Source organism: Nyctereutes procyonoides, unplaced genomic scaffold (genome assembly GCF_905146905.1).
Source record: "Nyctereutes procyonoides isolate TBG_1078 unplaced genomic scaffold, NYPRO_anot_genome, whole genome shotgun sequence".
NCBI lineage: Eukaryota > Metazoa > Chordata > Mammalia > Carnivora > Canidae > Nyctereutes > Nyctereutes procyonoides.
The window spans coordinates 2,779,095-2,794,340 of NW_026575043.1; the positions used below are offsets into that span (position 1 = coordinate 2,779,095).

At 40.9% G+C, this 15,246-nt stretch overlaps 1 protein-coding gene across 3 annotated transcripts in view; it reads right to left on the minus strand.

Moving 5' to 3' along the window:
- Nucleotides 1-15,246, minus strand: part of CARMIL1 (capping protein regulator and myosin 1 linker 1) — a 325,852-nt gene that overhangs the window by 40,411 nt on the left and 270,195 nt on the right. For all 3 annotated transcript variants that reach the window (XM_055322435.1, XM_055322434.1, XM_055322433.1), the window contains exons 30-31: nucleotides 1,682-1,748; nucleotides 1,244-1,440 (exon numbers count right to left, since the gene is read on the minus strand). In XM_055322435.1, the coding sequence (XP_055178410.1) occupies nucleotides 1,244-1,440; nucleotides 1,682-1,748 (264 nt within the window). The remainder of the gene's footprint in view (nucleotides 1-1,243; nucleotides 1,441-1,681; nucleotides 1,749-15,246) is intronic.

Here is a 15,246-nt window from a genome sequence, read left to right on the forward strand (position 1 = left end):
GCACAGAGGTGGAGACAGGGAGGGCCTCCTGGAACAATGAGGCAGGTGGAGATCTGAAAGATCCATGATTGACAGTCCAGGAGATGTGTGGGGGTGTGGACGGGAAGTGACAAGAAAAAGGCTGCAGCTCTGGAGGACTGAGACACAGGATGCGAAGCAGCAAAGGCAGGGATGACAAAGGGGAAGGTGGATGGCAGGTCAGGGTTGCCATGGGCACCTGGTATTAAGGATCATAGCTGGGTTTCTGACCTGTTGAATGTGATGCTGCATGGGGGATAGAGGCTAGGAGAGGAAGGTGTGTTTAGGGAGAGGGGCTCCCAGTTCTGAACGTGCAGAGCCTGAGGGGCTTTGGGACAGTGAGGTCCAGGAGGCAGGTGGAGACCTGAATGCAGAGCAGTACAGACAGGGTGGAAGTCAACCATGTGCCTGGGCAGCAAACTCCAAGACTGCACTGCAGGAGCAGGTGGAAAAAAAGCACTCAGAGGCCCCCAGGGAAAGGGCTTTCGGGAAGGATGGGGTTTCCCTGTCAAGTAACCGCTGAGATACCACGTCAGAGGCCCAAGGACAAGTGTCCATGGGATTAGTTCAGCAGCAGTCTGGGGGCAGTGGCAGAGGTGGCCACATCCGAGCACAGAGCCAGGAAGGTGACGGAGAGAGACAGAAGGTGAGGACAAGCTGTTCAGGAGGGGGGATGCGAGTCCGACCAGGGCACGGGGTGGGGGGGGGGGGTTGGGGGGTAGGGGGCATGGGACGCAGCCCCGCACCAGCAGTCCCAGCTTCTCCAGCACCACCCCCCCACCCCCGGGGGCTTGCGGGGTCTCAAAAGCAAGGGCCTGAGAACCACCCAGGACCTGGTGGCAGCCTCGGGAGGCAGGGGTGGGCACCCCGGGGCATGCGCAAGCCACCTCTAATTGCAAACAAAGGCTTTGGTACTTATTTCCATCGTTTCACACTCAAGACATCACAAACCCTACAGACCGTAGCCCATTTATCTCACCAGGTGACTGCTATTTTTCTAAGGGCTTCCTCCAAGGGGCGTCAGCTCTGGAGAGTTGGAAACTTGACAGCACTGTCTTTTCAAAAATCAGTGGGCACCACACGGAGATGTTTGGCTTGGCCATCCCGCGTGAAGGTCCCACCGTGCTCCGTCGGCTGCAAGCCCGCACGGTGCAGGGCGCTCCAGCAAATCTGTAGCCTCCCGGCCGAAAGGGTGAGGCAGGGAAGGGGCCCCCAGCCCACCTACCGCCGCCTGCGTGGGCTGCTGCTTCTTATTCCGTTTTGGCCGCAGCTTGGTAAAGTGCTCCAGCTTCTTCCCCTCCTCAGAGGGCAGCTCAGAGATGAACCCTGAGCTCCGTTTCTCTTGCCGGCCGGATGGGAAAGGCGGGTCTTCGATGTGAATCGGCACCTCCTCCAGTGCTTTATCCAGGTCAAACTCCATCTCTAAAATAAAGCAGAGCCCCCAGAAGCTTATTGGGTACACACGGATGAGAGAATTCCTTTGAGGAATTCTTTTTTAGGAATTCTGTCATGGAAGAGCAAACACGTGTTCACAAATCCCTGAACCCTCCTTGTCCATAGTTACTCATACAGAAGCATCCCTGGGAAGCATCCCTGGTCTGAGGTCCCTGCTAGGGGTGTTTCATGGTTACCAGGAAATGCCAGGGATTCCAAAATAACTCACCGAAGGCTCTGGAAACGGGCCGTAGCATCCGGCTATGGATACTCTTCCTTTTGGACTTAGGAGTCATCTAGCAATGAAATAAAGAAAGCACTTAGGTATTCAGGGAAAACTTGCCTTTCAAACTTCAGAAACATTTCTGGGTGGGTGGGGGGAGAAACATCTGAGATCAAATGTTTACACTCTGTTTCGCTTCTTTAGAGGATGGTTGAGGGTCACATCTGACAGCCTGACTGAACCCACACATTTCTAAATGTTTACAGTGTTCTCAACTGATAACAGCCCTCTGCATTCTTCTTGGTTCCAGCCCTCATCAGTTACAGTCTATTTATATGGTGGAAAAGAATAATGAATGATACAGAATGTAATTCCAAGCTGCACATAGGGATATTAAAATGGATATAAAAAACAGGTTAAATGATTGTAAACATTAGTCGCTAAAAATTGAAATTGCAACTATTCACTACTCATTACCAGAAGGAGCATCAGAACATCCATGCGAGGCAACACCCCACTCTTGGTCCCTTTCATGAGTTAAGTACTGTGCTTCATTTCACACTTCTGCCAGAGATTTTGATCTTTACATTAGGAGCAGAGGCTAACTAGGAAAAAGTTGCCATAATTTAGAAGTTCGTATATGCCATGACTTCTTGGTAAGTCTTCCAACCTGTTAGCCTTTTAAAAAATGAGACCAAAACACAAACCACCAAAACATAAGCATTGGTGCCAACTATTGATTATGTAAAAACAAACCAAAGCAAGGGATTAGCTTCTGTAATAGGACCACATGTGTGAAAGTGGGAGGTGGCCTTGGTCAATCACCTAGCAAAACAAATTTGAAGGAAGAAACTGAGTCATAAAGATGACAACAGCTCCCATTCAAGCTGACATTAGGAGTAGCACAAGGGACAGACTCATCAGGAGTGTGGCCCAGTGTCCCTCCCAATCACACCCTTTGTAATCAACATACACATGAATGGATCTTAGGGATCTTTTAATTGGTTTGATATTGAAACTAGTATTTGTGTAAACTAAGAGATAACAGAATTTACTTTATAGTCTTTCATTAATAGGGTGTCAGGTAAGGCTTTCTCAAAAAACATCCACAAGGTTGACAAACTCCCTTTGGTTCAAGGACTGAATCGATTCATACTGAATTTTAAAGCAAACAATTTTACAGTTCTAACAATTTTATGTCAGTTTTAATAACAATATCCTTTTGCTACTACTTATTATTGAGAGAAGAGAGAGAGAAAAGATGAGTGATTATATTTCAATCCAGACTGGTCTTCCTGAAATACACAATGAAAGTTTGCTGATTTGGTTCTTTCAAGGTTTGTTTAAAAGCAGACCATCTGGGGCACCTGAGTGGCTCAACTGGTTAAGCATTAGCCTTCAGCTCAGATCATAATCTCAGGGTCCTGGGATAGAGTTCCCTGCTCACTGGGAGTCTGCTTTTCCCTCTCCCACTGCCTGCCCCTCCCCCTGCAGGCGTTTGCTCTGTCAAATAAGTAAAATCTTAAAAAAAAAAAAAAAAAAAAAAAGAAACCAATCAGACAATCTGAGGGATATCTATTTGTAAAGCAACAGGCTTTGTGGGTTCAGTAAAAACACAATCAATCCAATGCAATTGGAAAGGGATCCACTCTCTGGTTGTTCTCCCCCAAAACTGGCCTTGCAATTGACTGAACAAGGTACTGTACTGATGGGTCTATTCATAAGTGAAACCTCTAAAAAGAATTAATTTTCAGGAGACACAAACTCCCAAAATATAGTCTTTAGCATTCCATCCACTTTGTGTACAACCATGATAAATAAAAGGATCAAGCAGTAGCTAGGGATATAATTTCCAGCCAATTCATTAAGACAGCCACAAATAAATAAGTTTTAAAATGCATGCAATGAGGATGTCTTCCAACATTTTTTCCTGTGACTCTTGATTAGATTTTATGGAAAGAGTGTTCATGGGAAAAAAATCATTTGGTTCAAGTTTCCCTATATACCCTTTCTAATGGATACCAAATATATATAAAACATATGATTATGACATTTCAAATATATTACAATTCTAAATGTATGAGGTAAAATATATAAACATATAATTACATATAAAAATACATAAATATGTAACATTTATAAACAATATAAAAAGAGAAAGACATTTACAAACTGATGCCTATCTGTAAATAGGTGATTCAGTTTAACCTAATTTTATAAGAGGAATGTACAAAAATCATCAGAATTTTTGATGGCTGACATCAAAGGGGAATTAGTTGGCTCTTGATTTTCTAATGCTTTAATGCTTTCCTTCATTTCATATGCTCTGTACAAGTGCAAATACCTCCTAATTGCATTTCACATAAAACTCTTCAACTGTATGTGATATTTGTTAGTTTTGAGTTTTTGACATTTGGACAGGGACAACAGACTTTCGCTAAAACAGGCAGGACTCAAAAGCAGACTAGTTTCTACAGTTGGTATTAAGAATGCAACCCAATTTTAGACATTTCTTCTGATGCCTGAATGGTTTCCTGATCTCTTTCTTACAGTTTAACAATGGAGAGGGAGAAAAAAGTGAATTTTATTTCTCTCGTATTTTTCTTTCCTTTCTTTCAAACTTTTTCTTCCTTACCCGTTTTACAGGGAAAGAAAAAAAGAAAAAAACTTGTTCACAGGATGCCTGGGATCCACTCTCTGGCTCAGTGGTTGAGCATCTGCCTTTGGCTCAGGCCATGATCCTGGGGTCCTGGGATCGAGTCCTGCATCAGGCTCCTCACAGGGAGCCTGCTTCTCCCTCTGCTGTGTCATTCCTGTGTGTCTCCCCTGAATAAATAAAATCTTAAAAACAAAACAAAACAAAACAAAAAAAACTTGCTCACTCTTTACTGGCTTACTCCTATGATCCCATTACATATAAATCTAAAGCAAGATGAAATATGACAGTGAGCTATGATTACCTAACCAAATATATATTTAGGAACAAATATTCTACATTTCCCTAGAAATCTGGTTTATATGCCAGGTTGGTCCTGCCAACCTCTTCTCATACCTGTTGATTAGATAAGTTGCAACCTGAGGGAAAAAAAAATCTAGTTTACCATCATCTTTAGAACTGTCAACAATCCTGTATCAAAATAAAGGGGTTGATTTTCTCAGACTGTTTCTTAGTCTTCATTTCCTGCCCTGGACATTTGTCAGTGAGTATGTACTGAGAGGAGAAATCACGAAGTGCCCCTCAGATGAAGAGAGTCACCATCTGATGCAGAAGAGGTACACACACCAATGCACTCTTCACAGGTCAATTCATGGTTAACACTGTCCACTATTATTTTAGGCCTAGACAAAATTACTTTATCGTTCAAAATACATTTTGTTTTAAGTTATTTTCAATATTCACATACTCAGGAAATATGAGGAATAGTGTGTCAGATCTTTTAAAAATAACTTTAGAAGGAAAACTCTAAATGCAAGACTTTTTTCTCATCCTGACATCACAAAGCATCAATAAATCACCACCATGGCAGAGTGCAGATGAAACGCATGTCCCTATTCTCTAGGAATCTAAAATGTCCATTTTGCTCAGAAATCTTACTCATTTGATCCTATTTTTATAATGGAATTATAACCATTACTTTTCCACAAGTTATAGACTTACATTGGAACCTGACAAATATCACATTTTTTTCCTGTTAAACTCACTTTTAACATGTAATTCCTAGACATACTTTTTTTTTAATGAGTTAAATTGGTTCTATCACCACAAAAATAGGATGGAGAAGTTGCCTTGTTCATTTTATCAAGTTCGTGCAAAGAATAATAACATTCTCGCTCCGAGCTCTAGAATCCCTAATGTTCTTTTCCATGAGGTTAAAACAAACAAACAAACCAAAACAAAAACATGGTTGGTTAAAAAACAAAAACAAAAAAAAAAAGTTGGGAAATGGATTGGGAAAATTCTTCTAATACAAGAAGCAAATCCTGATGCCAATTTTCTACAGTCCTGAGAAGCAAGAACCAGGAAAAAAAAAATCTGGACATTTAAGTAATCACACTTTATTTTATTTTATTATTTTATTTTATTTTATTTTATTTTATTTTCATGAAGGGAAAAACCACTTTTCCTCTCTTGAAGGGTTGGTACCCTCTTCATCAACACTCTGCTTGCTTTAAGGCACAGCAAGGATACTTTAAATTCATTGCCTGTTTTGCTAGCTGAACCATCTTGTAAAATCCAATCTTGTCTCAAGTTGCTGCCTGTTTCATGCGGGATCCACAGACAGATGACGACACCAAGTCTACGGGGAGACTAGCCAGGCAGCACACAAGCAGATGGAGCATGAGAATGTAAACTAGTACAGCCAGAAACTGCAGAGCCACCAAAAAATACTTACACTTGTACAGCAGAGAGTCTCCATGCAGCAAAAAGGAAGGAAAAAAATATGAATGGAAGAGAGATAAAGCAACAGCATTACAAGAAAAGGGGAGGGAGAGACACAGTTCACAAGCAGAAAAGCTCCATAAAAAGCCTCCATAGCAGAGGAAATAAGAAGGGGCCAAAAAAATATTATTGGCTTCACACAACCAATCTAGCTTTTTATAAGCAGAAGCACAATTATAGCTTGAAAATAGCAGAAACTCACAGACCTGTTACCTCTTCTGTTAAGAGCATACAGAATGCCATCTACAAATCCCATGAGATACTGACCCCACTTGGGGAATGAAGACATCACCAGCCCCGAAGCATATTGCAGACAGAACACTAGGCAGACATTGGACAACCCCATGCAGGTTTTGGTTCTTGGGTCAAACTGATGGTCTCAGCAACAATGTGGTAATAGTGTATCTCCAGGCATGTAGAAGCATCTCCTCTGGGGGCTTTCTATATTATCCTATGCTCCCCAGTGCACTTTAGGATGAAGTAGCTTTGAATTTTCTCTCTCCCTCTGTTGCCAAAGCTTTTCAGGAAAGGAGTTGATGCCAGGTTCTAAAACAATTACCTATGCACAGTGTTATCGAGGCCAATGATACCTTATATTTTACTTTAAATTTCTAATGAAATAATTTTTTAAATCTCACTGATCATCAACAGTTGTTAGATCATCTTCTTATTGTCATGAAAATTTATAAAAGAGTTTAAAAAAACATAACAAAAAAAAGGTCAGCTATTGAACGCCAGGTTTTGTGAAAGCAAAGTATTGAGGGGTAGGGGGTTTCAAATTTCCTGAAAACACACCCTGACGAAAGCTACCTCCTCCATCTAACTGGGCTGACTCTTTTTTTCAAATTTCTTATTGTTTCTGTGCCAATTTTTCTCAATACACAACACGATGAAATAACGGGTCCAATCTGGGAATATGAGCGGTCTGGGTCTCTTTAGAAAAAAGGTGGCACAGGGGAACCTGGGTGGTTCAGTTAGTTGAGCATCTGACTTTGGCTCAGGTCATGATCTCAGGATCCTGGGATGGAGCCCTGCTTTGTGCTCTGTGTTCAGTGGGGTGTTTGCTTGGGATTCCCTCTCTTCTTCTCCCCCTGACCTTCTCCTATTCACATGTGCATGCTCTCTAAATTCATACATACACACATACAATCTTAAAAAAAAAAACAGGTGGCACACCAGTCAAAGGCATTCCCCATAGCCATCACCAACATCACCGTTATCATTAGCATATTATCTGCTTATAAGGAAAGCTTCCATCAGCAATGTGCCAAAAAAGTCTGTCTCCAGACTAATTTCATACTTTATTAGGTAATTTTCTTCAAATAGATCTCATTTTAGGATTCAGTAAATTAGACTGAAAACAGCCTTGCTAGATAAAGGAGAAAAAGTAAAAATACATTTTTAAATATTCTTGAATTGCCTGAAATAAAGACTCCTGCTCCCCCTTTTAAATCCACATCCTCGGGATCCCTGGGTGGCGCAGCGGTTTGGCGCCTGCCTTTGGCCCAGGGCGCGATCCTGGAGACCCGGGATCGAATCACACGTCGGGCTCCCAGCGCATGGAGCCTGCTTCTCCCTCTGCCTGTGTCTCTGCCTCTCTCTCTCTCTCTCTCTGTGACTATCATAAAAATTAAAAAAAAAAAAAATCTTTAAAAAAAAATAAATCCACATCCTCTTGAAAGTTTCCTTAAAGATATGATTATGGATACGTACACGAGTGAGTTACAGCTGGTGGTTAAGTCTCATGGATAATCTTAGACTTCCCTTCTTTTTATGAAAGGTTAGTTCAACAAGACAAGTGCTCTGTCCCAATTATCCACCTAAAGATCATTATATGTGAAGGTGAGGGACCTTTCAATTGGTTCAACTCCTAGAATGACAGGCAAGCCAAAAGAAAAAAAAATTCCTATGAAGAGGGAAACCATGGCAACAGATGACTCAACTTTTCAATGGAAAGAAGATCATTAGTTCATTCCTCTGCTCCTTTGGCACATTTTTTGCAACTCAGTTAACCATATTGACTCTAACTACTCCCACTAGGACAAGAGGAGGACCAGTGAGTGTTAAGAGCTTATCTTCTCTTCAGAGTATGTCTCATGTGCAAGGCTTTGGCATCTAAGAACAGAGCTCTCTCTAATCCTGAATCTGTCACTTATGGGGTTGTGGGACTTTGGCCAATGTTTTTGTTATGTCAAGTTGTTGTTGTTGTTTGTCTATGTGCTCATAGGCTGTTTATTTGTGCAAGAGTAAGGAGGAGAGAGGATGAGGAGAAAAACCGATGCCCCAAGGTGGTAGAGCTGAGGGGAGACATGAACAGAAAGGTTCCTCCTCTTTCTCTTGTATGGACTCCAGAGAACTCCAGCTTCATAGGAGACCTCTGAGGGTGGCATAGGGGCCTCTAGGAGGCCTGGCAATTGTTGTCTGGGGTCAAGATCCCCACAGGGGCAGGTCCCAGGTTCAGAATGGCTACCCACTTGAGATAGAGCATGAGCTGGGGCGGGGGGCGGGGAGCAGGGCAGAGGGAGAGGGAGAAGCAGACTCCCCGCTGAGCAGGAAGCCCAATGCAGGGCTCTATCCCAGGACCTCGAGATCATGACCCTAGCTGAAGGCAGATGCTTAACCAACCGAACCACCCAGGCGCCCCCAAGACTAGTTTTCTAGTTTGTAAAATAATTTGTGAAGATTAAATAAGATAAAATGAATATTAACTGCTAATAGTGCCATTCAATAGCCTCACAGTGCTTCTATAACTGGTAGTGATTATGAACAATAGTGATTCTATCATCTTTCCATTTCCTGTTCCCAAGATAATGACTGGGGGGTGAGGATGCATGTGTAAGCAGTAGGCTCCTAAGAGCCAAAAGCTGGGAACAATCTAAAAGCTTTGATAGGGAAATGGATAACTCAAATGAAATACAGCAAAATGATGGAACAGCAGTTTTAAAAAAGGAAAAAAAGTTTTACGTGTAACAACATGAACAAATCTCAAAAGATAATAGTGAATGAAAAACACAAGTTTTAGAAAAATACGCACGGCATGATGCCACTTATGTAAATTCTAAACCATGCAAAATAACACTAAATATTGTTCATGAATCCATGTATGTCTGAACATACAAAATAAACAGGAAGTGTCCCAACTCATGACAGTGCTAAGGGAAGGAGAAGGGAGATTGTTGGTAGCGGTGGAAGGAGGCTACCACTTTATCAGGAACATTTTATATTATTTAAGATTCAACAAATATTTACTGAGCACCTACAGCTTACCAGGCAATCTTGAGAATGGCATAGCAGTAAATAAGGTAAAGTTGGGTCTCTGGGCTCCTAGAGTTTACATTCTGGTATCAAAAAAATATACTGCTGGGGCGCATGGGTGGCCAGTTAAGCATCCGACTCTTGTTCTCATGCTTGTGAGTTCAGCCCCTCAGTGGGCTCTATGCTGAGCATGGAGCCTACTTAAAAAAACACACACACACAAGCAACTCAGGGTTGTTTTTTATGTGCAAGTATTTTATAAGCATTATGACTGCTGTGCCATGTTTCAAGAAGAGAAACCATCTCAACATTTAGTAGCTCCAAAAAGCCAAATTAAAACAAAAACTTGGCACCATGTCTACCTTCTTCATCTTGTTTACCAAGAAACTCACATGTGAGAGGTTAAAAAAAATTATCATGAACCTTGATGGGGTTTACTCTATTTATACAAATGTCTTGGTAGTGATTTTAGCACTTCCTTCCATCAAAGCACAGAGATTGAGTGAACTGAACTACAACTTTAATCCAGTGCCCCTCCCCCACAACAGAGTTTATAGACTAGGGCACAAACATAAAAATGGAAGTACATGATCTATTTTAAAGAAGAATCCCTGAAATTAGATATATTTATTTTCATGAAAAATTTTTTCTATTGTCCTTATTTTTCCCATTTCATGTTGAACTGATAAAAACTTTCCTCATGGACCCTCATGGCTCATGCGTCCACTTCTTCAACCAATAAGCTCTTCACCTACATATACCTGCTCTCCTCCAGCCAACTATGTATTCTATTCTCAAATTTCAAAACAACTAGTATAATACATGTGTGCTCTTGACATAGGTCCCTTAATTATTAACATTTTGTCACATTACTTCATTTAATTTCTTTCTTTCTCCCTCCCTCTCTGTCTCTAACACATATGCACGCACATTTTTGGTTGAATCATTTTAAAGTTTTTGACATCTTGACATTTCACTTTCAAATACTCCCGCAAGAACACTTTCTCCTACAGAACCATACACGATGATCACACCTACTAATAGCAATTCTACAGTTTCTAATGTACACACTATGCTCCGTATTCAAATTTCCCCAGTTGTCCCTCAAATGCCTTGGAGCACCCCTGCCTGTTGGATGCAGGATGTAAGCAAGAACTCACCACAGTGTGTCCTATGTCTCCTGAGTTTCTCTTCCTAGGGTGTCTTCCTCTCCCCATGACCAATCCTACTTTTCTTTTCCATGATTCTTTCTTGAGCAATTCAGGTCAATTGTTTCACAGACTTTCCCATATTCTCCATGAGCCATCACCCCCCCCCCTCACCCCCCCACCACTGCCACACAGGTGATGCTGTGAACTAATGGCTGAATCACAGGTGGCACCCACATCAGGTTGTTCCACTGTTGGTAACAATAAGGTTGGTCATTTGGTTAGGTTGGGACTTCCAACCACTTCCTTATAAGGTTACATTTTCCCTTGGTAATTAATAATACATCTTGAAGTCATACTTTTGTTTCATGGTGATGGCCCCATTTTCAAACAACCATCAACAATCCTTGCCTGAATGAATGAATACAACAGAGGCTACCAAATTGTACCTTTCCACTTCTATCATCATTCCTAGATTTATTAGGTACTGTTCCCCTGCAAAGATCAACTATTCCTTAAAAAGTCCTCTGTATCCTCTCCTCTTTTATTTTCTTGGTATTGCTATGGACTCGTGGATTCTTAAAAATTAATTCAATGTATCATAAACTATTACTGTCCTTATTCTTTTTGGTGCCAGAGTGTCCCAGCGGAAGCCATTTCAATCTGGAGTTTGTAGCCTTTGAAATGATCCCATTGGAGTTGGAGCCAATCCTTGCTTTTTGATACAAGATATGCTAGGCTCACCTTGTGCTTCTCTGTGCACTTTTAAAATAGATAGGGGTAATCTCTGTTTAATGTAGGAGGTTACAAAACTTAAATATTTCCTGCCAGATTTTCAGCTGAGTCAATGCTCAAGAGGAAACCAAAATTTAATCATTCTTCATTGATTTATACCCTCAACTATCTAACCAAATAGTGTGGTTTAAATATCTAACCTTATGTGTGGTTTAAAAAAGCAATTTCTAAAAAAAAAAAAATTAAAATAAATAAAATGATATAAAGTAATTTCTATGCATTTCTATTTTTAAAAAGTTGAGCTGGTGTAGAGCTCAATGAGAAAAAAAGGTTGCCTAATCCATTCTATAATGATGGTTGGACAGGAACAAGTTTTAAACTCTAGGGAGGGTAGGGGTACATAAGCCATAACTCTGAGACAACTGCAATAAATCTGTGGACAAAAGGAGAACAATACGTAGAGATTTAGTGAGATTTAGTGGGGCTATTTCCCAGTGAACACAACATTAAATTCAGCTCTTCATATCACCCTTATTAACTTTCACACCCAAAGTCTCATTTCATATAAAAGTTAAAATGGCATCACAGTGTTAAAACAAAAGCATTCAGAGAGCAGCCCTGATGAGAGGCTATTGTGAAAGTCACAGCAAGGAATGATTTGTACATTAATGTAGATCCCTTCCTTATCTTCCAGATCTGTGCTTTTTTTTTTTTTTTGATGCGAGAAAATTAAAAATCTTTATCTTCCTAGCTCTGTCCTGTTTTCTCCAGGAAACAGTTAATGGCTCACTTTTCAATCATTTGAACTCTTCTTGCAACTGATGCCAAAGTGAAGTTTCACACTTGAATGTTTTTTTTTTAAAAAGTAGCTATAATTTAATGCATTTTCCTTAAGGGCTGTCCAAAGAATGAAAGTACTTGGTACTGCTTTCAAGCAAGTATTTTACTCTGAGAGCCCGTGTTGGTGCTGCTGGGCACAGAAGCATGATGCTTATGAACACAAGTACCAGGTATGGGCCCCTTGCAGTGTTATTATAAAAAAGCAAAGTTTATTTGCACTATTAAGTGCAATGTTTTGCATTTTACTGCACTATTAAGCACAATGTTATTCTAATAGTCATGAAAAGTTGAGTAACAATTTGCCTTTTTTAATTGCAAAAGAATAAATAAATAATGAGGGAGTCTTCACCAAGTATTACCTTTGAGAGAGATATTTAAGTCTAGATCTTTGGAAAGTCCATGTGAAAATGGAAGGCAGGAATGAGGCAATCGGGAGACTTAAAAAATTCGCCTTTGGAATAGACATCAGGGCTCAGTGTCACCAAGATGAATAATCAAACTTAGCCTAAAATGCTTAATGTAACACATTTACTCTGTCCATAGGATTTTAGCCCTATAAAGATGACAAAAATTAATCGTTCCTACCACCACCACCAAAAACCAGATTCAATCCTATAACAAAATGGAGCACCTGGGTGGCTCAGTTGGTTAAGTAAGCATCTGACTCTTGATCTCAGGGTTATGAGTTTTTCAAGCTCTGCATTGGTACCACACTGGGCATAGAACCTACTTAAAAAAAAAAAAAGCTTTAAATCCTTTAAAAATTTACTCTACTACTGGTTTAAAAATCTTGAGTCCAGTAAATCCCACTGGTGCTAAGTAAAAAGAATAGATGGTGGTTGAAGGGCTATAGTGGTCAATCAGCAATCAGAAGATGCGGTTCTGACTGGATCTCCAAGTTCTTTTAAGACTGACTCTTCAAACTCCTTGTCCTACATCTTCAACCTCAGACTGAACTTAAGGTAAAGATGGCTTACCACCCAAACTCTGTAAAAATCCGATCTGGTTTGGAAACCAAGATCTTTGTCATATTCGGTTCAACTGTGTTTGATTAACATCCCTTCTGAATAGACTCTCCAGTGAGATTCTTAAAAGAGAATGGATTCTTAAGTCATCTCTAAATTACAGATCCATTCCTTTGATAATTATTTGCTCATAGCCTTCAGTCATCCTTATTAACACAGTCTGCTTCATCTATGAGGAAATATGTCAAAAAACAAGGTGATCTTTTTGCCCCTTGTGATTTTTCATTGGCTTTGGTTTCATTTTAAAGTGAGTTAACTATATGCAACCCAAGCTACAGAGAACACTTAGATAAACAGTCTATTAGACACTCCTTAATGTGTCCACTATGGTGTTGTATTATAGCTAAAGAAGACTGGCTTTCTAGAGCACATGGGTACAGTCTTTACCTGTTGTTCAATATTAACTATATAGCAAACCCTACACAAATGCCTTTCGAATGTTTAAGATTTCAGTATCAAATAACTGCATACAGGTGGCCAATTTATTCAGTTACCTGGGTAGTCAAGGCCACATAGTACACAATGAGAAGAATTTCTGTGGTTTTGCCAAGGCTGTGACAGAGAATGCTCTAATGTCTGTTTTAGAACAAGACCATTTGGCCATGTCAGTTGGGTATGGCCTTTGGAGATTTCAGCAGAGTACTTGCTCAAGGGCTAGAGTAGATTTGAAGCTGCTTGGTTGCAGGTATCCACCCTAGAGCTCAGCTCTGATTAGGTGGTCTTCTGAGCCAGAGAAATGGTCAAGTAGCTCAATTTTGATAATCAGATGTTAGGTCTGAAGCTCTGGCATGAGTTTGGCCTAAGGCTCCCCCTTACCCAACAAGCAGAACAGAGCACCATGCAGGCATAACTAGGAACTGATCCTGAACTTTGCTATAACTTCCTTGTGTTATTTTTTAACCTCTCTTAACTCTGTTCACTCACTTTACCTATAAATTACTAAAGGTGCCACCTAAGTAGTTTCTCAAGGAAAGCAGTACATATATAACTCCAAGAAGCAACTATATGAATGAGGTTACACAACTGAAACTAAAATTTATAAAAGAAATGCAGTTATATCTGGAGTGAAGAAGTCATTTGTTTTTGGTCTAGTTTCCAAGTGTGGTTTTCAGTATGAAAGTCAGTAGGAGAATTTTCGGCAAAATATGCATTAAAGGTCAAAGCTAAAAACCATTTACTTTACATTTTGATTTTGTTAAGGAATGGGCTAGGGGTACCTAGGTGGTTCAGTTGGTTAAGAGTCTGCCTTGGGCTCAGTTCATGATCCCAGGGTCCTGGGATTGAGCCCCATGTTGGGCTCCCTGATCAGTGGGGAGTCTGATTCTCCCTTACCCTTTGCCCCTCCCCCTACTTGTTCTCTCAAATAAATAAAATCTTTTTAAAAATTTAAAAGTAAACAATATATAAACAAGCTAAGAGATCTTTGTGAGCTCTACAAGACTGTGATATGGCCTCCAGCCTCTTTGTCACACCCCTCTATCCCTGCCATACCATAATACCACAAGAGTCCCTCAACCTGGATGTTCTCCCCTCAGTCTGAGCCTCTGTGTACACTCCTCTCTGCTACATTTACTTAGTCATTCTCCCAGCCAACCTCTCTTCAAATACCATCTTTCACTGTGCCAACAGTCACCGAGGGCCCACTGTGTGCCAGGCATGATGCTCAGAACCTTCCTCCAGGATGCCTTCCTTGAAAACACCATTCCCCCAAGGTGGGCTGGGCACCCCTTCTCTGCTTCCAGGGCAAACCACACACCCTCGCAGAGTACTCTCCCACCACATCTAACATGTCACTCTATTCATGTACAACCGCCTCAAGCCAAAAATGAGCTGAGACCCACTGAGAACAGCAAAATTTGTGTGGGAGGGAAAGAGTAAATCAGGACCAAGAAGTAAAAGAAACAAAGCCCAAATTAAGGCTGCATACAAGAAACTATACTTCTGTAGCCCATGAACACTTTTTTAAAAATATTTTATCTATTTATTTGAGAGAGAGGGAAAGAGATAACAAGAGAGAGCATGACAGGAGGGCAGGGAGACATAGAAGCAGACTTCCCACTGAGCAGGGAGCCTGACACAGGGCTGGGTCCCAGGACCCTGAGATCATGACCTGAGCCAAAGACAGAT